This window comes from Fistularia commersonii, chromosome 5 (assembly GCF_037954325.1).
Source record: "Fistularia commersonii isolate RoL2024-O1a breed Wild chromosome 5, RoL_Fcom_v1.0, whole genome shotgun sequence".
NCBI classification, from domain to species: domain Eukaryota; kingdom Metazoa; phylum Chordata; class Actinopteri; order Syngnathiformes; family Fistulariidae; genus Fistularia; species Fistularia commersonii.
In genome coordinates this window covers 19,444,016-19,466,395 of record NC_141288.1, presented here as the reverse complement: position 1 = coordinate 19,466,395, position 22,380 = coordinate 19,444,016, and the positions used below count along the sequence as shown (strand labels likewise).

Below are 22,380 nucleotides of genomic sequence, written 5' to 3'. Positions count from 1 at the left end.
ATCGATGAGAGTTGAAGCTTGGCTGAGACTTTCACTCAAGTCAATTTTTCCATCTAAACATGTTCTGGCTTTATTTATTGTTCCTTTTTTCTCCCCGGGTTGTTTAATGAGAAATTTAAACTAATAACTGAAACACATCATTTCATGTGGCCAAGTCATTTTGCACAAGGACTGATCGCTGGAGCGGATTATAATATACACAAAACCCAAGGATAGGTTTTAATAAATTCCTGCAAGCCATTTAAATTCCAAATAATCAGCTTTAAAAATGAAAGCTGACAGGAAGGCCAAATTTTACCGACACACAGAAGGATTGGAAAACAGGACAGGAAAGAGTTGTTCCAATTATGACAAGACAGGTGAAAAAGCAAACAATTGTTACATCGCATGCAGATGACAAGCACAGCTATTAGAGGTTCACAGTATTTAGTTTAACTTACGTCCACGGAAAGAATGAACGACATTTAAAAAATCATTTTACTGGAAAGGTTTCATGAAATTCCAAAAGTGGTTTATCTCGTAACAAAATAAGTTAAAATTTTTTCTCTCAAAAGAAATACAAATTTTCACATATTGAAAAAAAAAAAAAAAATCATACAAATCGATCAGCAAATACATAACAAATGACACGGCGAGTGGAAGACCTCGTCTCCGCAATGTTAATGAAGGTGTGCTTTTCATTGCTCTGAAGTTAAATCATTCAAATACTGAAAACTGTTATTGGAATACTGACCATCCTCTGTAGATGAGGCCAGATAGCCTGCGGTCTGGAAAGATTCTTAGGCCGTTGATTCATAGGGATACGCCGACATCAGTCGTGTTTGTAACTGGCATTTCCTCCAGCCTACGGCCAGTTCTTTTGTGACGAGAACAAGCCCCCCTTATGCTTCTCACTGAGCTCATCCATCCATCCATCCATCTATCCGTCTGTATTTCCCTCGTCCCTCCTGTCCTATCTCTCGCTCCCTCTCTCTGACACATCAAGTACAAGAGCGCTCACACTCGGACAGTCATGTCCTCATGACTGTCCATGATTGACTCAGTGAATAAGACATTAAAACGCTAACACTCTCACAGTGGTCGAGCAGCAGCAGCTATACATCACTAGGCAACAGCTTTGAAATACAATGAAGAGATTCAAAGCGCCTCTGGCCATGGCTATCTGCCATCTGGTCCGATCTCCGATACACAAAGTGGGACACTTGTTGAACTGCTGAGCATGTTGTTTGTGACCAGCACGTTTGACAGATCACAGATCACGATAACGTCAACAACAAGTACAAGACAAGCTGCAGTAGTTCAAATGCATCGCCCTCATTTGGCCTTTTACTTTTGATGCACCGGTTTTACTTGTTCTATCAGTAATTAGTTGTTTCATTCAATTTTTTGTTTTTGTTAAAAATGCACTTTTTTGCAGAGTCCCGATGCACGACGGTCCCCGTCGCCATGAGCCGCATCGCCTTCGAACGAAACGATATTTACGTCGTCCTCTCGACTGCGAAATCACTCCAGAAACATTACGAGTCGACGTTTCCAGTGATACATCGGGTTGCCGCTCAAACCTGAAAAGCGCAAGTTCAGATTTGCAGGAATGTTAAAAAAAATAAAAAAAAAAAAAAATTAAAAAATTAGAACAGACAGGCAAAATGTTGCCCGATTCCACCCACGGTCGGACAAATAATGCAGTATTTGGCAGATAACTAGCCTATTTTCAAAGAGTCCATCTTCTCAATTCTCCTCCGGGTTTGAAGTGCCTGGAGAATATCGCTGATTTTACAGCGGGTGATTTCGCTCTCGTATCGTGGCCCGTTCTCGTCTTCCGGCTGAGTGTCGACCGCAAAATCGTTCATCCCGCAGCCTGCCGCCATTAACTGAACAAGTGAGCTCGGATTTTCCGTCTCCGCCGACCGTTCCTCATCCGCTCCCGTGTTCGGGGATGGCCTCGCCGTCGGCGTCGGGGGCTCGGGCGAGCGACTGCAGCGGGATGGAGACGGACACCGTCGGAATCGAGTCGGACGGTGCTATTTGGCCGTTTTCGGCGTTGCACGGCGGCCGCAGCCTCCCGGACTTGACCTGAGGATGAAAAGGAGATAATCAAACGCCGCTCGTCTTTTTCCCGTCCAATTTGTTGCGATGGAGCCGACATCATTAGGTGAGGTAATAAGGGACCCTCAAAGTACTGCTGAATATTTGATGAGCAGTTGTTAACGTAGCAGGAATTTCCTTCCTGGAAGTGCTCGCTAAAACAGCCTTTATTAGACGGGCCCTCGGAGACTGCGAGGGGGTTAATGGAAAAGTCACATCGGTGCACAGTTTTTACGGGGCTTCTTAGGTTTCTCATAACGTTGCAAAAAGGCCGGGAACTTCTAGCCTCTAATATGCGGTTTGGGGTATAATAGACGCCGTAGATGATACGCCGGATTACTCATTTCGGGATGCCTGGGGTGAAACCCGGAGAAACTGCAGTCATTTATGACCGTCGGAAAATGATTGTTTGTCGTTGTTTTTTTTTTTTTTTTTTCTTTTATATAATTGAGCCTTTTTAGCACGAGGCAATTATGAGAGCAAACGGTCTTCGTTCGGACACGCTCGCTTGTCAAAACGACATTTCAAACGACACCGGGAGTTTTCGGACCAAAGAATTCCCCCTGTGGGGAATCAATCAAGTTTATCTTACAAGTAAAGTTAACTCACTATGAAAACCTGCTAGCATTTAGGAACAATATTATTATATTACATGTTTTGACCACTCCTAAACATAAAGCTTTCCATGGCTTTAGAACTTGGAGCGAAGTAGCACAAAGCATATTCTGTTCATAATATTGGACGAACTCAATTATTGTTATAAAGCCATTGCGGTATATCTTATAACGTACAATTGTCCTGCAAAAGACACAATGAAAGTCTAGAATTACATTTAAAACTGCTTACGGTGCCTAACGATAAGCGATCTTCATCCCCCCGGTGTCCACAAATATCCCATAATATTCCACTTTTGACCGGAGGACGCCGGGTCGCAACACCGTGCTTCAAAAGCGACGTGTCGACAATTAAATTGTTGAAATATTGACTTTTTCCGATCGCACGCGCGAGTTACTTACCAACCAAAAGACGAGAATGAGCAAAGCCACGACAGGAATGAACGTCAGGAGCAAAGGAGTTCTTTCGGACGAGTTCTTCTTCTGACCAAACTGACCTTCTGGAAGAAGCAAAGGTTATTGGGATATTTTATGACCGCAGCTACACCTTGGAAATCTGATCCCGGACCGGCCGAGTCCATCCGTCTTTGTCCAACCATCCATTTGAGGGGATCTGATACGGTTCTAAATTCCTCTCGGTGACAATTTAAGATATCGGGTGGTGAAAATACATCTTCGAGTGGATGTAAGTGTATCTGACTTGCATTAAAAGGCTTGTTTTGGATACTTTAGTGAAATGCAGCCTGGTGTTCAGATGACATATTTAGTTTCTGGTACAAGAAAATAAAAATATCTATCTGATAAATACAAAAGTGATAGCATTCACAAGGCTGTGTGCGAAAGGCCTGGAAACAAGCACGAGGCGCCACATTTGCCCCGTGCAAACGTGACTTCGGGGACGCACCTGGAGAAGCGAGGCACGGCGGCGGCTTGCAAGTGAACCCCGACGTCCCTTCGGCCGCGGCGTGTAAGAAGTCCTTTATGTAGTCAAAGTAAAGCCCGGACATCAAGCTCTTGTCCTGGTAGTGACACTTGAACACCTGCATCGCCGTTTCCTGGGGAGTCAGACGTGCGTCTCACAGGAACGCCGCAGAACGTACGGAACGGCTGGCGAAAACGATAACAACTCGCTACTCACTAGTTCCTGGTGGTCGAAGGTGAAGCGTAAACTCTTCAACATCTCGTTGAAGACAAGGATGTTTTCTTTGTTGGAGGAAACGGCGCCGAACATGGTGGAAAGTTTCAAAAGACTCTGCTCCAGGTGATAGATATTCAACACCACCCAGCATGTGCCAGCCTGGCAGTATAAAAAGCAATGGGGGGGGGGGGGGGTCTTCAATATAAGTTGAACTGATTTGATTTGTTATTTCTGCACCCTGCGCATCATACATACCACATCCTTGGGAATGTAATGGAGAGGAATTTTATAATCAGACGGGATGTTCTGCTTCTAATGACAGAGGATTTTCAAAAACACACAATATCAGTGACCGTCAGGAGTGAGTCCGGACGTGCATCTCACCCAAACATTCACGCTGCGGTTCCTGTAACAAACTCTCACCAATAACGACAGCTTGCTCACATCATCAGTTATCGGAGTCCCAAATTGTCCGGAGCAGAGATTCAGACTGAGGAGCAGACTCAAAAAGAGACAAGGTGCTTTCAAGATCTGTTGGACAAACAGGGACAGGGATGGCGGACTGCAATCATTGCATTGACTCGGACTCAAATTTTTCCAAGCATTGCTGAGTTATGCACATTTTGGCGATTTTAAAATTGAATATAGGGGTCTGTGTCAAAAGCGCAAAGTTTGGTTTAACGTCTTCACTCAGACAAAAGTGAAAAGCGGCACACTTGTAGTTAAGATATAAAGATTTGTATATTTATATTGTGTTTCTTATTCTCCCTCCTTCCTACTATTATCTATTATTGTTATGTTTTTGCTTGAAACTCTGGCACAACAATTTCCTTCGGGATAAATAAAGTTGTTCTCATCTCATCTCATCTGCTTGAGCAATATCCCAACTTTGAGGCTGATAATTCCTTCCCCTTGCATTGAAATGATGCAAAAATAAAACTGCGAGTGTTCGGTTTACCCCCGACCGAAATTATAACATTTGCACGTCACGAATCTGCAGAATCCGTTCGCGGCTTTTTATCGGATTCGCAATCTTTCACATTAGGTGTCTCCGCGGCTTGCAAACAGTTTGGGAAGCGGTTCGGTCCAACGTGCGGCGAACCAGGATAGCGACAGTGAGCCACTTGCATATTACTCACAGTGTTATTCAAAGATGCAGCTGACGCGCAAAGCAATTTGTAACATGCAGCCACTGCGTAAAAGATGGGCTTTTGTATGAACAATTATAAGACTGCAAAGCCCAAAAGTTTCTCGTCATGTATATATATATATATATATACTGCATTAAGACATGGTATATGCTGCAGATGAGGATACGTTTTTTTATCTGGAGGATCCATTTAGATTGTGCTTAACTGGGGACATTTATGAATATTCGTAAATGTGAAATAAAAAATATTCAAGGACGATAAAGCCTGGAGCACACGCTCAGAGAATTATTTTATGTTAACGGTCGCTTCCTGCTCTTTCCGGTTCGAACACTTTTCAGGATCTAATTAAAAGTCAGCTGGAAACACCGTTGGGCTCCCCCCCCCCCCCCCCCCGAACGTACACTTGCACATTGTGGAATTTTGCATTTTAATTTTTCAGCCGCTTAACTGAGAAGTTTTGGGATTGCAATTTGCTCAATCGATAATCCTCACATCTTCAGAGCGGGTTCAAAAAAAACAACAACAGAAAATTCAACTTACTGTCTTCCTCATATGGAGCAAAAGTCCCAGGTTGCTCAAATCCAATGCATGAAATCCAGTGTTTTTAGTCCAAAAGCAGACCCGACTGTGTCTATATATCCGTGCGTGGATGTGCGCGATGTCCAAGCGTGTAGTGAAACTCCCAGATAGGCTGGCAGTCTGCTTCCCTCCAGACAGACTGCTGAGGTCTTTTGACGTGGTAGAGAGGCCGCCTACAGGCTGAGTCACTGTGTCACACACTGACGCTGTGTGAGACTTTTCCACCAACTCCCACGTATCAATTTGTTCGTCAGGAGAAAGCAGGCGCTTGTCGTCATGATGGAATATTTCGATTGGAGTGTGTCAAGTTTATTCCCCGGGCTGCCGTTTGGAAAAGCTGCGGGGTTCGTTTTACCCGGTGGAAGGTTTTGCTAAGTGGGACGGCCCTCCACAATGAGGGCTGTCCGGTAATTTAACCGTCCAATTTTGAATGATTTCGTCATCCGACTTATAAAAGAAATGTTTTTGTAGTAGAGACACTTTCCGGTGTTGAGCTGCTTCACCGTGTGTGTGTGTGTGTGTGTGTGCATGATGACGTAACCACTATCCTTCATTGATTTCCATTGTCAAATCAATACTATGCACGGACGAAAGGAAAAAAGAAAAATGCTGGAAAATAATGAGCCACATAGTAAAGCGTAAAATATTCTTAAAGCGTGCATGCGATACACACACACACACACACACACATGCACACACACAGACATACACACACACACAAAGGTCCGAAATGAGAGCGTGTAATATCACGTGCTTTGTTTATATGCGACAAACTGGTTCTTTGTGTACTTTGGAGCCGGAGAGTGAAAACATGACGGACGCATTCTCTGAGCTGAGTCAGGTCAGTCAAAGCGGGTCACGTCTAAATATAACCCAGTATGTTTGGGACGCCGCAAGAGGAAAAACACAAGCGCGACAAGCAAATACACCATTCAGGAGCACAGAAACTTCAGTGAGATAAACAGGTGAGGCTGGGCGTTACGATTTCCACGATAGGAGGCTTAGAGCGAGGCGTTTTCCCCCTCGACGGGACGCATTTTCACGAATAAACTCACACACGGACCGGGCCGGAAGCTCTTGCAAGTAGAGGTGTGGAGAACGCAAACACACAGACGTCACGTGTGATACTAGCAAAGCGGCTTTTTCAATGACTGATTGCATTTTATAGCTGCAAGAATATCGATAATAAACGGGTCGGTTTATTCGTGTTTGCTGGATTCGGAGATGGATGAGGCCGAGGAGGAAGGCATCGATGAGGAGCTCATTGAATTTGCCATCCAAGAGAGCATTCGGGATTCCTGCCGCCTTCCAGGTTCTCTGCAAGCAAACAGGTAAAACATGTATATTCATGCATGGATATAAATTTAAAGGATTATTATAGGATTAAATCTGACGGAGAGGCAAAGGGAAAAAAAAGGAAAGGAGTCCACAAAGTGATTCGCCCCGATCCCTGTTGTAAGGACGGGAAGATGAATGCACGCTAGTTAGCTTAGCATAGGGAAAGGTGTCTTTGTGTCACCGATGTTATCATGCAATCGCTGATGTTTGTGCATGCAAAGTGTAGCTTAAATAAGGACGTGGCCGTGGATGTTGCGCTTTTAAAAGCAAATACGTAGCTGGAACTCTGACGCCTCGGTCGCTAGCGATTATTTGTGGAAAAAAATACGGATGTACAGTTTAAAAGTGCACCCACATTGCAAAGAATTCCTACTTTGTTTTTTCATCAAGCAAAGAACTGTCAAGGGTTTCTGAAAGAACAATTTCCCTCAAAAGGGGCAATTTCCCTCAACAGCCGGGGTTCTCCGTTAAGAAGAAGCAAAATACTTTGAATGAAACCTCGATATTTATCAACTTATGAGCCGTCGGGTCTGAATCTGACTCGTATTCACTTACCGAGTTTGGACGTTCATTTTGCCTTCCGCATATTTTACCCGCAGGTTTTTTTTTTTTTTTTTTTTAGCTCAGCCTGTTTCTGATCAGTCAGTTCATCCTTGCAAAGGATGAAATCCAGCCTCACGTGTGACATCAGACTTCCGTGTTTCTTTGACCGTATTCCAATGCTTATGACTCCGTCGTCCCGCATCGCTTGGTATGATGACTTACATCCTGTGCGTGACCTCAAGTCTTCAACCAAAGTTTGGAAACTTTCCCTGCTTCGATTTTATTTTTGCCTATTTCACATCGAAAGGAAAGCCCCGAAATAAACGATGTGGTCACCGTTTAAGCCTAATGTTATACATATTAGGGAGAATTCCCTCTTTTTTTTGACTATAATATGATATCAATGTTGACTTGTTAGATTAGTAATATAAGGTAGCGCAGCATATCGGCGTTGATGGTTTTAACTGTTTCTTCTTTTTCATTTAAAAGAAATCCAAAACAAACTACAACGTAATCGTATGTCATTCAAATGTAATAGTGTGTACTTTTGTACTTTTTCCTTGTCGCGTTGTCGTTTGCGCAACACGTCCAACGCCGGGTGTTCAGAGACAAACCCAACAGCGAGGGCTTTAGAAAGACGATGGCGGCCATTACGAAAGGTGAGGCGGCGAGCACGACATTCACACACTTTTTCCGAATACCTCGTTTTCGGCCTCGGAGTGATCCCACCGTCACACGTCCGCAGGTGACTTGTGCGCTCTGCGGGAGTTGTTGTCTTGCACGGACGCCCTCGGAGAGACCGACGTCAGGGGCCGGCTGCCTCTTCACGCCGCCGCCGTGCAGCCTCGGCAAGACGCCCTGCGAGCGGTCCTGCACGGTGAGGACCCGACGCCGACGGAGAACAGGCGGCATTTATACATCGGCAATCAAAATATTAACGCATCGGAGGATGGGAGAGCAGGAAAACACCCTTGTGAAAATATTTTCAGTGATAGCTTGTTATCTTGACCATTAATCATCTTTTACATGTGACTTACATTTCTGGATATGTGAGATGAGTATTTCTAATGTGTTTTCACAGTCTTACTAGCGTGTGTGTGTGTGTGTGTGTGTCTTCAGCTGTGTTGACGTCCACGGATTTGACTCTTGAGGAGCAGACAGCGGATGGAGACACACCCCTGACTCTGGCGGTGGAAGCCGGCCAAGCGGGAAACGTCCAGTTGCTTCTGCAGAGCGGAGCCTCGCCGCAGAACACCAACAGCAGGAATGAGTCTCCTCTGCTAATTGGTAACACACACACACACACACACACATGCTCTCACACACATCTTGGATGCTCCTGGACGGATTAGCGCCGGATAATCATGTTGGGTTTAAAGAAACCTGAATTAATCTTGAAGTATGGTTCATTTAAGCCCACGGTTTGGGCTTTACGGTCCGTCGAAAATATGTTGCCTTTTTTGCGACACAATAAATTTCGGTGCACCCTGTGCTGAATAACAACTTTAAATATCATTCAAAATAGTCTTTATAGCCACATAATTCTCTTGTTTATTTAAAAAGGAGGAGGTAGAGCCGTGGTTTGATTCCCGGCTCCTCCTTTTGTGTCGAAATGTTGTTGAGCAAGACACCGAACCCCTCGCTGCTCCCCCGGCGCTCGTGGTTTGTCCTCGATGGGTTAATCGCAGAGAATGAATTTCCCGGCGGGGGATTAATAAAGTATGAATGATAAAATATCTGTAACTACGAGCTTTGCTATTTTCCGCCTGTGTGCAGCGGTGAGACGGAGATCCTACGACATGGTGTTGTCCCTCATCATGGAGGGGGCATTTGTGGAGCAGGTGTGTCTCAGCAAGTGGACGGCCACTCTGGAGGCGGCGAAGGTGAAAGAAAACTTGAATCTCGTCTGAAAATTTCCCTCCGACGCCCACCGAGGCCTCCCGTCTCTCCCGCCAGACGGGGTGTCCGGATATTCTGTCGCTGCTGCTTCGACACGGGGCCAAGGTGACGTCGACGGACGCTCACGGGGTGACGCCTCTCGGGGTGGCGGCCGAACGCGGCAACACCGAGGCTTTGGAGGTGCTCATACGACACGGTGAGAGTCTCTCCCCGCGCTTTCGCTCGCTGGGATCATCCTCGGCGCGGTGACGTCCCCTTCCTCCACTAGGTGGGGACGTGAACGCCCGGGCCAGCAACGGAGACACGGTGCTTTATGATGCGGCCGGATCTGGAAACCTGGACTGCGTGGAGTTGCTCCTGCGGCACGGAGCCAACCCCAACGTAGCCAGCTACGCCTGCCAGCTGCCCATCCACCGCGCTGCCTACGAGGGACACATCCTGTGAGCCGCCGTCTGCGTCTAGAAGCCAGAGAGAGATACGGCGCACCGCTCTATAAATACGGATTTTCAAACATCCAGTGTTGACACAGACGTTGCTCAGACAAGTTAACATTCTTTCCTTTCCACTCTGCGGCCAAAGTGATTAAGCCGTAGACCGAAACAGGACTCTGTGCACCTCGCAGCTCTGCAGAGCGCCTTTCACTGCTGTCATTCCCACAGAGAGTCCTCTGTTTACCGCATGTGTCACTTCCGTCACCGAATAACACCAAACCGCAATCTAATGAACGTGTTTTCTCCTTTTCTTTTTTTGGGTTTTCGCTCCCCGACGGCGTTCGTGTTTGTCTCGCCGCCGCCGCCGCCGCAGGGCCCTGAGGACTCTGATCCCCGTCACCACAAAGAGGGCCGTCCGACTTTCGGGCCAAAGCCCCGTGCACTCAGCGGCCGACGGAGGACAGGTCGAGTGTCTCGAGCTGCTTATCCAGAAAGGATTCGGTGTCAACGCCCTGCTGGAGACGCACATCTCCGGTCCGAACCAAACCCTTCCTGACAGGATGAATCTTTACACAAATATACTGCTCAAAAAAATAAAGGGAACACTTGAACAACACGATGTAACTCCAAGTCAATCACACTTGTGTGAAATCATAGTGTCCACTCAGGAAGCAACACGGATTCATTTGGACTTGTTTTAAGGACATTACATCAAAGTTGGATCAGCCTGGAGTTTGTTTTTACACTTTAATTTGGAGCGTGATTCCTAATCCAGACCTCCATGGGTTGATACAATTGATTTCCATGGATCATTTTTGTGTGATTTTGTTGTCAGCACATTCAACTGTGTAAAAGAGCAAAGTATTTCATAAGAATATTTCATTCATTTAGATCTAGGATGTGTTTTTTAAGTGTTCCCTTTGTTTTTGTGAGCAGTGTAGTTTTCCTCCTGCACAACCTTCCCCGCTCCCGCCAATCAAACATATTATCGTTCCAGAGAACTACGGAGATCTCAGGAGGAGCCCCCTTTACTTCTCGGTCTCCAACGGCGACCTGACCTGCGCCGAGAAGCTACTCGTGGCCGGGGCGAGGACCGATCTGGACCCGCTGCGGTGCCTCCTGGTGGCGGTGCGAGCGGAGAGGTGACGGGAGCGGGTTTAGGGACGGGACGCTTGTACCGTCTTGTACCGCGGTGACCGACGCCGTTTCCGTCCAGGCACGAGCTGGTGCGGCTGCTGCTCTCCCACGGAGCCGACGTGAACTGCTATTTCCGGGCGATCAGCGACACGGTGTTCCCTACGGCGCTGCAGTACAGCCTCCGGGATCCCGCCATGCTGAGGCTGCTGCTCGACAACGGATACCTGGCTCACAAGTACTGTCACTCACAGACGACGTGTTTGATACATGAAAAAAAATTCAGTCCCGCCAAGAACAACTTTTTCGGTATCGGCTCTCGGAGGCGACTTCTTCACAAAACAACAATCTGAACGTGCTCATGAATATTTCCAGGTGTTTCCAGTGTCATCACAATAACAGTGAAGGAATGGACAGTACCTGGACTGACCTCCATAACCAAGCGTACGAGATCTACAGGCAACCGGACATCATTCCGGTGAGCGCCGAGCCACGCGTTTTCACGACATTACCCTTAACTTGACGAATCTCCTCGTCGTCTTTCAGTTCTGCGAGTTCATATCCGTGTCGTGGCTCTCCCACCTGGCGGGCGGCGTGGTGAGGACGCTCCTGGACTACGTCCGTCACGTCAGCATCTGTCCGAACCTCAGATGCATCCTGGAGAGGAGGCCGGAGTGGGACGAGATCGCTGGAATTCTGAGTAAACGAATCACGCCGTTGCTAGGCATATTCGCGTCGAGCACCCGACGGTTATATCCGGTTTCCGTCCGCAGGCGAGCCGCGGCCTCTGCAGCACCTGTGCCGGCTGATAATCAGGGGTCGTATGAGCCTCAGGATGCTGAACGACCCCGAGGGCATGGCGAGGGTCCCCTTCCCCCCCAGGCTGAAGAACTACCTGACCTATCGGGAGTCGGACCTTCGGGGTCGCCACTCATCTCCTTGACGAACTACAATACGCTCCAACGAGGGCGCTTTTCGAACACCGATGCAACGGCCGATCCATTTCGGAACCAGCGCGTTCAGATCGAGGGCATCCGGCTTTGCGGATCGAGGACTGATGCTGCCGTCAGCACGCTGCCATGAGCCGCTAATAGCGGGTGATTTCAAATTCACCGTAGCTTCGTAGCCCGTTGCTAAGCAGACATTCGCACGACTGAAACCAGAGTGCGGAGACGGATGACGCTATCAGGAGGTACTTTTTTCGCTCCCCTGGAAGCTGCTTCAGATTAAACCTCGCCGTGAGAGGAATGCCTCCGGCGTGACTGGACGCGCTAACGGCCCGTTGGGTTTGGTTTCTCCTCTCAAACATACGGACGTCTCTTTTGATTTCGGGATGATCTTATACGGCGCTCACTTCCTCGTGATGATTAACCCGTTTTGAAAGAAACGTTTGAAGTTATGAATACTTGTGTGTGTTTTGCTGCCGCTCTACGTTTGCATGCGCGCAGATTTTCACTGCACCTTGAAGTGAACTTTAAAGTTAAAACCAAAAAATAGGATAAAACAAATAACGTTAAGTAATATCTGCTCAGAATGAAGGTTGGCAAAACTTAACGTACAAAAAAAAATGTGTGTCACAACATGACTTTGGCTCTCGTATGTAAATCCACTCCTGTCCACTAAGTAGATACATTATGTCTTTTTTAAAATTTCAATCATTTTTTGCATTTAGATACGTTTTGAGGAAAATGTAACAACAGCAGTGCCTCACCGCAAGAAGGTAGATAGAAGAATACCTGAATGAATACACAGTGAACCCTCGCTACTTCCTGGTTCGGCTTTCACGCCCTCCCTACTTTTTGCATTTTTTCATTATTTTTTTTTGTAATTTGGTTCTTGCAATTTATCATTCTTCAGCCTTTTTTTTCAGAATTTGATTTTTTTCATGATGCAATAGACATATTCTTGCCTGAGAAGAAAGAAACAGTAAAAAATATATTAAAATGAAACTAAAATTCATTATATAAAATAAATAAAACACGAGATCTTCTTTGCTAAACAAAAATACCCAGCATCGCACAACTCTCCCAAAAATTCGAAGATAGTTTCGGTGCAGCAAAGTATTTTCAGTGGTGAGTATTTCAATGTTTATTGTACGTTACAATTACCCAAAAGTGTTTACTTAACTGTACAAGAGTGCGAGAAGCGTAATACAGTCGACGGTGGGTTGACGACAGTTAGCGGGAGGTTCGTTGAGGGTTAATATATCATGTCTTTGCAGAAATTGACTTTTCGCGGGGGGTTTTGGAACGTAACTCCTGCGAAAAGTGAGGCTCCTTTAATGCAAAAGCCAAGCAATATCTGACTATGTAAATACAGTATGTGTGTATGAGTTTTACAATATCCTTGTGTTTGTGTTGGTGTGATTGTGTCCAACCATAAAGAACCAGATCCAAACTGCAAACTTCCTTGGAAAACGAGTTTTGTACGAATGAGGGACGTGAAAGTAAAAAGCAACTACTACTACCATTTAACTTTCTCTTGAGTGAAACGATAAAACATCAGGAAACAGCATGGAAATCATTACCTAGCTGACTTTGCGGCGCAGGAAATCCAAAGGATTCGATGAATAATTAAATAAAATGGATTAAATAAAACTGGATTATTGTGTCCACAGCTCAAAGATTAAGGAATAAACCCTTGACAGGAAAAAAAAAAAATTGCATCCGTCAGTTTATTTCACTGTGAGAAGCCATTCAGCGGAAATCAATAGGGGGAAAAAAAAAAAAAAAGATGGCCTATAATGTCTCTCTAAGGTGGAAAGAGAGCGAGAGAAAGAAAGAGAGAGAGAGAGAGAGAGTGCGATACTTTATCTCTGTTTATCGTTCTCCTACTTTGCATCTGCTGTTTCCCCCATGGTCTTTTTTGGCGGTGCACAAAGCCACTCAGGGGCCGGTGACAGACCGCTATGCTGACAGGACGCAGTCTCTGAGCTCACAGGCTTTTTGTAGCTCCGTCTCTCAGAGCAGAGCCTCCCAAAAAAAGACGGTGCATCATGGGGCCCACGCTTCGGTACGCTCCCCTCTGATCCCTCTCTTAAGGCCCGAACAGCAGCTGGGGGGGATTAGAGAGGGACCAGGACTGCGAGACGCGCTCACCTCCGTTCAGACCGGAGACGGATGTTTCCCCGGTTGTTTTTCCGAACGTCTTTCCGCCGAAAGGACCTCCGCGGATGAAGTTTCCTTATCTTTGTTCTTCGGATTCACCCGCTTTTTCTCGGAGCGTCCGCAAGCCGCCGGCTGACTCTCGGGGGTCGAATCCGAGTCGTCCGAATGTCAGTGGACGACTTCGGTAGTTGAACCGACTCTATCTGGTGTGCGTTCACGACGCGGCGGCCATGAGTTGCTTCGGGTACCGCCGAGAGCTGAGTAAGTACGAAGACATCGACGAGGACGAGCTGCTGGCTTCGCTCAGCCCCGAAGAGCTGGCCGAGCTGGAGAAGGAGCTGGTGGACATCGAGCCCGACGCCAACGTGCCCATCGGCCTGAGACAGAGAGACCAGACGGACAAAACCCCGACGGGCACCTTCAGCAGGGAGGCGCTCATGAAGTACTGGGAGACCGAGACGCAGAAGCTGTTGGAGGACGAGATCGGAGGAGGGAGCCTCAAACTGGTCAGTAGAAACCTTCGATTCCATTTAACCGGCTAAGATTTGACGGGAATTCGCGGCGGGATCTCCGAAGTGACCCAAACGACGTCGTTGGAAGCGCGAATACACAGAGAAAATCGTACGCCGCCGTTTTTTTAAAGCTGTTTTCGAACGACTAGCGTTAGCCTCGCTAAGGGAAAGAAAGTCACGTGGGTGATTTGACTGTCTCTCAGGATAAAGAGGAAGAGGAGGAAGAAGAAGAGGACAGCGCGACGGAGGCGGACAGCGAAGAGGAGGACGAGAAAGACGAGGAAGATGAGAAAAAGCCTGCAAAACAAGAGGAGGAGGACGAGGGAGATGATGAAGAGGAGGAGGAAAGTGAGGAAGAGGCGCTAACAGAGGAGGAAGAGGAAGAGGAGGAGGAAGAAAACAGCAGAACACCTGAACCCACGAAGGATTCTGGGCCCCAGGACACGCCGTCCGAAGCCCTGAAGCTGCTGAGACCGCAGAGGGTGGAGCCCCTGAGGCTGACGCCTCCGCCTCCGCCGGCAGACACCGGAACCACGGGGAATCCCACCGTCGTGGACGAAGCTCTCCAACGGGCACTGAGCGACGACCCCGACCTCACCGAGGTCAACCTCAACAACATTGACGACATTTCGCAGGTAGAATCTCACCGTGCATCTCAGCGGAAGCCTTGTCACGACCAAAGAAGGAAGATGATGCATATTAGTATATATCTATGTACAGGACTGTCTCAGAAAATTAGAATATTGTGATAAAGTTCTTTCTCTTCTGTAGTGTAATTACAAAATGTCATACATTCTGGATTCATTACAGATCGACTGAAATATTGTAAGCCTTTTATTATTTTAATATTGCTGATTATGGCTTACATCTTAAGAAAACTCAAAAATCCTATTTCAAAATATTAGACTATCATGAAAAAGGAATTTCTGTTGTTTTAACTTGGAGTCTGATTAGCGCTAGTTAGCTATCTAGCTAGCTAACGAGCATAAGAGGAACTCCTGAATTGACATTTCGCACATTTTTAAAATACATCGGATTTATTATATTTCAATAATATGACGCTCCAGTTCAAGGAAAATTTCAGGGAATATATTTTTTCACACAGTTATAAACTTGAAATTCCCTCTTCTCCTTTTAGAAGTTTACCCCTACATGGAAAGCTACATTTGAAGCTAATGCTAGCACTATAACACACCGGTGAGATTAGCTTACCCAAAGAATATTTCTGCGGGTTCTGGGAAACTCACGATAGATTCATCGCATTTTAGCCTTTTAAACAGTCACTCCAGCTTTGCTTTCTCCGTGCACACTTCCCCAGTGTTTTCTTTTTTGTAGCTAACGGTGTTATTGTCTCCCCCCCACTAAGCTAAGTAATTGTGAACTCTCTCCCTCTCGGGTTGTTTGTTCAACTCTCTCGTCCAATTCCTCATTGTGGCAAGTGGCCTCCGATATCTCGGTAAACAAACCCTTGGCAGCGTCGGTGGTGCCGGAGCCGGAGCAGGAGCAGGAGCAGGAGCAGGAGTGACGAAAATATCCACGCCCTATTTTACCGGCAGGATTTTTTACGACAACGTGCCGTTTCCGATTTCGCACCCAACAATGCCGTTGTCGCCTAAAAACAACCAACAGCTGTTCCCCCGCTTAACTGCGTACCAAAAAAATGTCCACATCGTCCACTTTAAAACAAAATAACTTATTCTGTTTTGGTTTGGAGGCACCGAGGAGCTCTGGTGTTGACAGAGCTTTCAGCCTGCTGCCTGCTTATTCTTAGAATTGTACATCTTGCCATGATTATATAATGGGAGGGGAAAAAAAAAAAAAAATAGCGAGAGAATTTTGAGCAAGTATTTTGTATGACTGGAGAGGAGACAATAAAAATGAATCATCCGCACGCTGCACGTCACGACCGAAACGCGGCACAGAAGGTCCTCGCTGTATATGCTGGATGTTTTGGTATTATTTACGGCTGGGCATAGTTTCCACAGCGCCTGCCTGGAAAGTGGGATTGGAATCCTGGTCATTTCGTACGACGCGGTTAATCCCAGCTAGTTCGGGAGAACTCTCTGGGGACTTTTCTTCAACACCGGGCTTAATTTATATCCCGTTTTGTATTCAAACGATCCCTCTGCGTGACGTCCAAATGTCAGGTGGCCATTAAAAAAAACACAAACATGTGTATCTATCCCTCCGCAGGAGACCCTCATCCGATTCGCCGAAGCGCTGAGGTCCAACACACATGTGCGGGTCTTCAGCCTCGCAAACACGCGAGCCGACGATCCCGTCGCTCTGGCCGTCGCTAAGATGCTGAGGGAGAACTCGTCCATCACCAGTCTCAATATAGAGTCCAACTATGTGACCGGGAAGGGCGTGCTAGCGCTTGTGCAAGCGCTTCCAGGAAACAACACCCTGACTGAGCTGCGCTTCCACAATCAGAGACACATGTGCGGAGGGCAGGTCGGTTCCCGTTCCGTCCCGCTTCACGACGTCTAAACACGTGAAAGTTGTACTTATCTGCTCCCCTCCGTTGACTCGCCGCCTCAGGTGGAGATGGAGATGGTGAAGATCCTGAGGGAAAATCACACCCTGATCAAGCTGGGCTACCAGTTTCATCTCCCCGGTCCCAGGATGAGCATGACGGGGATCTTGACCAGGAACCAGGACCGCCAGAGACAGAAGCGGCTGCAGGAGCAGCGGCAGCAGCAGCAGCAGCAGCAGGGTCAACAGGGGGCGACCGAAGGAGCCGTCAACCCTCGAACCACCGCGCTGGTTCGTCACCCGGTTCCTTCCAGGATCGTTATTAAGCTTCGCTAGCTCGTCAGATTCCCCCTCCTCATGTAATCCTTCCCCTCTCTCTTATTCGCCGCCGTATCCAGAGAGGAACACCTTCTTCATCGCCATACAACTCACCCAGAGCCTCCCCTTGGTCCTCACCCAAACTGCCCCGGAGCGATTTGGCAAAAAAGCAGGCTCCACCTGCCCCGCCGCCTCCGCCGCCACCGCCTCCTCCTCCACCGCCACCGCCGCCGCCGCCAATCGCGCCCCCTGCACACAAGGAGAAGAACAAACCCACCAGGATGATCGCAGAGGTGATCAGAGCCCACGAGGCCGGCGGCAAGAAGGCGGCGAAGACAAAGGGGAAGAAGGGCAAAAAGGGGAAGGGGAAGGAGGCGGGAAAGGACGAAACCACGAGCATCCTGAAGGAGCTGAAGAACGCGCTGAGGCCCGTGTCCGCGGACCGGAGGGGGGAGGATTACAGCAGGCCGTCCACGCCCATGAGGTCGGCCCACGACCAGCTGATGGAGTCCATACGCAGCAGCAGCCTCCGCCACCTGAAAAAGGTGAGTCCCCAAGATCATCGTAAACAATCACGTTCAAGAAACAAAATACAAACGTCATCAAAAATACAACTTTCTGTTGAGTTAATTGTGCGGTAATACAAGACAGGAGGGTTTTCTTTGTAATCACATAATGCAAAACTGGAAGGAACGGGGTTTAATTCGAGCGAGGATGACACAGAGCCAACGTTGTCTGAATCATCCCGCGGCAGACGTGGAACGCTACCAAGGCTGCTCGCCGCGCAGCCGGCGCTACGGCACCATCGCAATGCTTTTCCAGAGGCAGCAAAGCAACCTGAGAAACCGATCTTTTTTCTGTGCTCCTGTGCTTCTGCTCCGGCAAAGCCGATTTCAACGTTAAAGTGGAAAATTAGCCGTGACCTCGGCGGCGGGGTCTCCGGGCTGTGACATTCCTGCCACTTAGAACTGGTATTTATAGAAACCCTTCAGCCGGGGCTCTCATAGAAGCAGATAGGACACACTGACAGCACAGCACGCTCAGGTACTTTGTCCAAATGTCATAATTACACTCATCGGAAAAACACCGCAGCCGCAACTACACTTTTGATCCTCAAATCTTTTTCTAGTCCACATTGATCATTACATGACCAAAAATGGTGATACGTATTCACAGAAGTATGCTCTTAAATGTCTATTTAAAGTTTTGGATGTTACTTGTTAACACACACTTGGGGGACAATATTACTAAAGTCATGTAAAATGCATTTTTACATTGCCAATATAATGCTACCTTGGTAATATATAGCTCAAAAAAATAAAGGGAACATTTAAAAAACACAATGTAACTCCAAGTCAATCACACTTGTGTGAAATCAAACCAGTTAGGAAGCAACACTGATGCATTTTGACTTGTTTTAAGGATATTCTATCCATGTTGGATCAGCTTGTGGTGTGTTCTTCCACTTTAATTTTGAGTGTGACTCCAAATCCAGACCTCCATGGGTTGATAACTATGAGTTCCATCGATCTTTTTTGTGTGATTTTGTCGTCAGCACATTGAACTATGTAAAGACCAAAGTATTTCATTCGTTCAGATCTGGGATCTGTTATTTTAGTGTTCCCTTTGTTTTTTTATAGATTTTATATACAACCTGTATCTACAACCTGTTTCGTGTATCTTATCAGAATTGCATCCAAATAAATCACGGGTTTGCGCTTCGCTCAAAGATGTCTATGCGTTCGTTTCTCTCGCTAGATTTTATTCATACGGCACCGAATCACAACACGGTGGCCTGACGACACTTTTCGCACAAATGATCTTATGCTAATAATCACAGTGATGCTAACAGTTAGCAGCTACTAAAAGCCATTCATAATAATCACAGTGATGCTAACAGTTAGCAGCTACTAAAAGTCATTCATAATAATCACAGTGATGCTAACAGTTAGCAGCTACTAAAAGCCATTCATAATAATCACAGTGATGCTAACAGTTAGCAGCTACTAAAAGCCATTCATACTCAAATATGCTTCGAAAACCCGCAAGAGCCTGATGATGCTGCCCTCTTTTTTTTTTTTATAGGTGGAACTCCCACATCATCTGCGATAGTGTCAAAAAGCAAGAGGTCTACTCGTTGCCATAGAAACCGGGGAGACAACATTATAATGGCAACCAACATTGATGATGAAACCGTGGTGGAATTGACTGGAGATTTGCACTGCTAATAGATTTTCATATGAATAAATGTTTGTTTTTTTAAATTGTAAGTGTACTAAATTAAAATATATTGTATTTCAATTTCAAAACAGTTACGTGAGCTTTTTACTGACATTTTTCAACGCACTGTTTTCATGTAAATTTGTACATATGATTCGTCGCCGGTTGGATTACGCGCTGGTTTCCAACGATAGTGTAGCGTGGCGTTTACAGTCTTTGCACGTCATGATATCCATTCTGTTTTGAGAAAAAATATAAAGCTGCTACTCAGAATCTTTCACACTGTTGTCAATTCGTTCATTATCTACACCGCGCCTAACCCAGTAGGCAACACATATAGACATCTATATGTCCATTTTATTTCCTAATTTTTTTTTAAATTAGTGGATCCCTGCAACTCTTAAAACCACCTGGTCAGATTTGCAGTTTCACACTCAGCTGAGTGATTCATAAGGGGAATATTTTTCAGGCTATACGCCATGAGAAGGACCACAGAAGTGCATGTTCATGAAGGTGGTACCGGACAGTTTATAGTTGCAGGATTTTCAGCGCAGTCGCAGGTAAAAATGAAGCCACGGCTGCTCCCTGCAAATGATTCTTCTCCCAAGGACTCGGCCACGGTCAAGGAAATTACCTTGAGTGAATGAGGAACATAAGAATTTACCCGAAGCAAATCTGACAGAAATCTGAGAAGGAGAAAAGGGGTTTAGGATGAGGGGGGGAACCACAGGCATGTCAGAGAGGGGATGACAGATTAGAGTGTGAGAGCAAAAGGCCGAGAGCTTATTAGTGGTCGTCTCCGTCTTGGGAGAGCTCTCCGACACCCCGCGTGGAAAAAACAAGCACTGATAGACGACAACATGTAAAGGAGATTTCCGATGCTTTGTATTAACTTAATGAAAATACTACATTCATCATGCAGGAAGCCACCTAAACTGCAAAGTAGGATATGTAAACTGTGGAAACTGCATGGGCTTTGCCATCTTGCAGATCCGCTGTTGTCTCTCCATGTTTGTTGTAGAGGAGACCAGACCTGGGACTTGATGAGGTTTTCTGGGACTGACCTGCAAAACGCTGAGGGGAAAAAATGCCCAAGCGACCCATTTGTGGGAAAATGGGTTTCTTTGTTAGTCCTGGTTTACTGATGCACAACGCTGGCAAGGACACGCGCATCAAGAAAACTGGGTTCAGCTGCAGTTTATTCTCACGGCTTGATTATGGTAGGCTTGGAACAGGGGGGGAGCTTAACCCAGCGACCCCAGCCGGTGCGCCCGTGCAAACGACGTGGCGGCAATGGAATCCATTCTGCTCAACGGGCCTCCCAAGTGGAGCCGGCGCTCGGCGTGCACAATGGGGTCTTCAGCTGAGCGTTTCTGTGAATGAAACATCCTCCCAGGAAGTACGACACTTCGTCCCATCTGTCAAACTGTCAATAAGGGAATCATTCAATAACATCCGCCGTGGAACATAGACTTCCTGTTACTATGTTACCCCCGTTGAGAATTCAGGGGGGGAGGGTGGACGTCTTCATATTCTTTAGGGACTGAATCCCGACTGATGTATGCAAGATTGGAACTGTTTTACATGAATCTACGGCATATCAGGATGAGTCACAATACTGGGGCTCTTTGTTTCTAGCTCGCGTACGCCGGCCGAGCCGCCGCTCTACGACGGCCTCCTTTCATCTGGAGGAATTTCAACACACTATCATATAGATATCGAATGCGTTTTCAAGCGCGCCGCGAGGATCGTTTCACAAGGCCGACGTCCGGTTCCATATGTAAGAACGGCTGTCTAGGTTTTGAATGCGGTCTAAAAATGCTCGTCACAATTAAAACGAAAAACCGCGGAAGAAAAGAATAAATGATGAACCCGGTCTTAAATATTTTCAGGGTTACGTAAAGGCTGGCTTTACATACCGTCGGTCTCTATGGAGGCGACGCTCGCTGCTGCAACACTAGCGGAAAGTGCCATACCTGCTCTAATCCCTTTCAAAAGGTCCCTTTCTGCAGCTGAGAAATGACACAGGGTCAAAATGGTGTCACTTTCTAAATATAAACGTCATCTGTTTAGTGCTGTATTGTGTAGTAAACAATTAGTTACCAGATAGTTTTTTTTTATGCTCAGTCAACAGCCAAACACCTTCACCAAGATGAAAAGTCTGGTTTGTTTACATCGAACTCATGTAGAACTCATTTGATCCAGTTTTATATTATGTCTTTCACGATTATCTCACTATTTTTTCACGGTTTAATCTTATGATCAATCCCGATGCATTTACACCGTCGAGGCCGAGCTACATTGCAAACACTTGCTTTAAAGGGTAAAAATAACCTCCCTTAGTTTTATCTTTATCTGCTCGCAGAGTAAATAGCAGCCGCCCGATGCCTGCAGAGCGCTGATCCAAGATCTGCCACCAATTTGGGCCTGTGGAGAAATTCGCTTACACTCCCACTGTTACAGCCGTGTCTATTTGTACCATTAAGTCTCGCTCTGGATTTTAAAGTGTTGTCAAACACACAGTACATTGCCACTAATAAATACTTGCAATGCGTGCTCTCTCTGTCACCCGGCCGGTCCGATACCTGGCACGGTGGGTGGAATACCAGCGGCGATAATCCTCCGTGCAGCTGTTGTCACATCTATCCAACAGCCTTTTTTTAGGGGGGGGGGGGATGCTTGTGTTCAGCTCTGGACAAACACACACAAACACATGGAAACTGTAAGCACAGCACTTTTTTGGATAGTAATAATCAGGTATACGTCCGCTCAGGTATAAAACACACACATACAAATTGAAAGTCACAAGCATTTTAAAGCTTACATTGTGTTCGGA

At 46.6% G+C, this 22,380-nt stretch overlaps 3 protein-coding genes across 12 annotated transcripts; 2 read left to right on the top strand and 1 right to left on the bottom strand.

Moving 5' to 3' along the window:
* Nucleotides 1-235: 235 nt before the first annotated feature.
* On the bottom strand, nt 236-6,196 carry LOC147234288 (uncharacterized). Of its 3 annotated transcripts, none has more exons than XM_086147171.1 (7): nt 5,529-6,196; nt 4,261-4,368; nt 4,093-4,149; nt 3,838-3,996; nt 3,604-3,754; nt 3,102-3,199; nt 236-2,073 (listed from the first exon to the last, which is right to left on the bottom strand). In XM_086147171.1, the coding sequence occupies exons 1-7, from the start codon at nt 5,538-5,540 to the stop codon at nt 1,915-1,917; spliced, it is 744 nt and encodes a 247-aa protein (XP_086003297.1). In that variant the 5' UTR covers nt 5,541-6,196; the 3' UTR covers nt 236-1,914. The 3 variants fall into 3 exon arrangements, with proteins under 3 accessions (XP_086003297.1, XP_086003299.1, XP_086003300.1); XM_086147173.1 differs by having other exon boundaries at nt 3,102-3,196; XM_086147174.1 differs by having other exon boundaries at nt 4,282-4,368.
* Nucleotides 6,197-6,447: 251 nt separating this feature from the next.
* Nucleotides 6,448-13,802, top strand: asb15b (ankyrin repeat and SOCS box containing 15b). Of its 8 annotated transcripts, none has more exons than XM_086147159.1 (13): nt 6,448-6,532; nt 6,792-6,898; nt 8,055-8,107; nt 8,194-8,325; nt 8,568-8,735; nt 9,225-9,331; nt 9,405-9,543; nt 9,616-9,787; nt 10,152-10,312; nt 10,776-10,920; nt 10,995-11,150; nt 11,288-11,390; nt 11,459-13,802. In XM_086147159.1, exons 2-13 carry the CDS (start codon nt 6,792-6,794, stop codon nt 11,993-11,995), a joined length of 1,980 nt encoding a protein of 659 aa, XP_086003285.1. In that variant the 5' UTR covers nt 6,448-6,532; the 3' UTR covers nt 11,996-13,802. The 8 variants fall into 8 exon arrangements, 7 of the variants coding, with proteins under 7 accessions (XP_086003285.1, XP_086003286.1, XP_086003289.1 ...); XR_015106186.1 differs by having other exon boundaries at nt 6,476-6,898; nt 11,288-11,356; nt 11,459-11,612; nt 11,686-11,835; XM_086147160.1 differs by having other exon boundaries at nt 6,476-6,656; nt 6,736-6,898.
* Nucleotides 13,803-13,858: 56 nt separating this feature from the next.
* On the top strand, nt 13,859-19,817 carry lmod2b (leiomodin 2 (cardiac) b). Its single transcript, XM_086147165.1, has 6 exons — nt 13,859-14,525; nt 14,735-15,166; nt 16,725-16,985; nt 17,073-17,297; nt 17,405-17,869; nt 19,410-19,817. Exons 1-6 carry the CDS (start codon nt 14,250-14,252, stop codon nt 19,434-19,436), a joined length of 1,686 nt encoding a protein of 561 aa, XP_086003291.1. The 5' UTR covers nt 13,859-14,249; the 3' UTR covers nt 19,437-19,817.
* Nucleotides 19,818-22,380: the final 2,563 nt, after the last annotated feature.

Bases quoted from the DNA above. Each gene is read 5' to 3' on its own strand.
- asb15b (XM_086147159.1), top strand. From the start codon at position 6,792: ATGGATGAGGCCGAGGAGGAAGGCATCGATGAGGAGCTCATTGAATTT. The intron at 8,108-8,193 runs GTGAGGCGGCGA...ACACGTCCGCAG, and splicing joins GATGGCGGCCATTACGAAAG to GTGACTTGTGCGCTCTGCGG. The intron at 9,332-9,404 runs GTGAAAGAAAAC...CTCTCCCGCCAG, and splicing joins CCACTCTGGAGGCGGCGAAG to ACGGGGTGTCCGGATATTCT.
- lmod2b (XM_086147165.1), top strand. From the start codon at position 14,250: ATGAGTTGCTTCGGGTACCGCCGAGAGCTGAGTAAGTACGAAGACATC. The intron at 14,526-14,734 runs GTCAGTAGAAAC...ACTGTCTCTCAG, and splicing joins GAGGAGGGAGCCTCAAACTG to GATAAAGAGGAAGAGGAGGA. The intron at 17,870-19,409 runs GTGAGTCCCCAA...TTTTTTTTATAG, and splicing joins GCCTCCGCCACCTGAAAAAG to GTGGAACTCCCACATCATCT.
- LOC147234288 (XM_086147171.1), bottom strand. The intron at 3,997-4,092 runs GTATGTATGATG...TTATACTGCCAG, and splicing joins ATTACATTCCCAAGGATGTG to GCTGGCACATGCTGGGTGGT. The intron at 3,200-3,603 runs GTGCGTCCCCGA...TGCTTCTTCCAG, and splicing joins GCCGTGCCTCGCTTCTCCAG to AAGGTCAGTTTGGTCAGAAG.